This window comes from Dendroctonus ponderosae, unplaced genomic scaffold (assembly GCF_020466585.1).
Source record: "Dendroctonus ponderosae isolate FM_Combo_2020 unplaced genomic scaffold, Dpon_F_20191213v2 Dpon_F_20191213_7, whole genome shotgun sequence".
In the NCBI taxonomy this organism is placed as follows: Eukaryota; Metazoa; Arthropoda; class Insecta; order Coleoptera; family Curculionidae; genus Dendroctonus; species Dendroctonus ponderosae.
Window position 1 is genome coordinate 12,209,302 of NW_026018916.1, and position 1,675 is coordinate 12,210,976.

Below are 1,675 nucleotides of genomic sequence, written 5' to 3' on the forward strand. Positions count from 1 at the left end.
ATTTGGGTGTTTCATTCAAAAAAATTAGGTTTGAGACAACTTCTGGTTTAACCGGAAGTCGCATAATGTCGCTGTTATTTCAACTGAAAAGAGCATCTGAAAGGATTCGTCTCGTCGAAAATCCCATTATCTAAATTTGCGGGATGCAAATCGCATTACTTCCCGAATATTCTAATGGACGCTTACCGTGAGACACCCTGTATAGAAAACTTTTATTGTTAGTTGTATAAAAAAAGGGTTCTTCATGAAAAGTTTTGTCTGGTCTAAAACCGAAAACGCAACCAACAGATATTCGAATTTTTCAAGTTTTGCAAAAAGTAATGGGTTTAGCTCAAGAGTAAGCAGAGTTTGAATTGTGGTTTGGTTTTACATTTCTCCATTTTTTTATATGCATTTTTAACACACATCTTTACATACTTTTCCGCAAAGTGATGACTAAATGGAGACTTCGCTGCACTTGGTTCAGCGCTACTACATTATTGATTAGTATCGGTTATTTCTGGGCATCGAGTATTTCTTACCCGACTTTCTACCTTACTTACGACTTACCTCAATTCAACTTAAAAATAATAATACAGTTTGTGCTCCTCCTTCGGAGTCGGGCTTTTTCGCCACAATATGAAAATAAACTCATGCAGTTTTTAGACAATCTTTCATGCAAAATTATCGGTAATTTTGAAGCACTTATGCAATTACCCTCGAAAAGGTTCACTATCAGATAATATTATTGAAAAACTGGTATGAGTGGTAGAAAATGTTACACACGTAAATTTAATTGAGATATTGATTTAAAAAAATGACTGGATTTATGATGGATGCTTTATATTGTTTTCCGTGTTCCTCTTTTGGTGGCTTTAATGTTTAGACATAATGGACGGTAATCGATCTAGAGAACTTCACTTAGAAGATAAAATTACACTTGCGTTTTAAAGGCCATTTTCATAATCGTTTCAAATCTTTACTAGGTGCAACCATAGTGCAACTAATATTAGGGCTAAATTATATCATACTTATTGGATAAATGTATGTTTAACTACAACAGAAAACACCTTAAAATCTTTAATAGCAGCCATCACTGAGTCCATACAGAACTTTGTATGAAGAATAACTTTCCTCTTAAAATGAATAATAAAAAGTTCTTGATATCGCGACAAATTAAGTAAACATGTTGAATGAATATTTACTGCAGCAAAGAGATTTGTTTATAGACCAATTCCTGTCCGGTGTGCAGATTCGAACTTCCCACAGATGATGAAGATTATGAAGAAGAACGGAAAGAAAAAAAGAGGGCTGTGGAAAGAAAGATCGACATAGAAAACTTACATAACAGCATGTTTTCTTAGAGCTAGAGATAGAAAGGTGATCGGCAGGGCGATGCATTTATTATTTATTATTATATGTATAGTACAAATAATATGGGATTAAAAGCGAAAACTATTGGGGAAAACTGACTTTTTTTAAATACTGTTTCAACTGCCTGGACTATTTGCTCAATTCCTCTTCAATTTGGACGAGAAATGAGCTCTGGATTTTCAACGACTCGAAACGAGCGTTTTTGACGAAACAAAATTCAAATTATGACTTTAACATGATATTTTTATCAAAAAATAACTTACTCTTTAGCTAACTTTCTGTTTTGGTTCTGTTCATTATGATATTCCTATCTTTTCTCGGT

General features: G+C 33.4%; 1 protein-coding gene across 1 annotated transcript in view; it reads left to right on the plus strand.

Annotated features, from left to right (window-relative positions):
• The window catches only part of LOC109538413 (E3 ubiquitin-protein ligase RNF181), a 13,597-nt gene extending 12,150 nt beyond the window's left edge, over window positions 1-1,447 (plus strand). The window contains exon 4 of the mRNA XM_048668259.1: window positions 1,209-1,447. Within this exon, the coding sequence (XP_048524216.1) occupies window positions 1,209-1,343 (135 nt within the window). The 3' untranslated portion in view covers window positions 1,344-1,447. The remainder of the gene's footprint in view (window positions 1-1,208) is intronic.
• The last annotated feature ends 228 nt before the right edge of the window (window positions 1,448-1,675 follow it).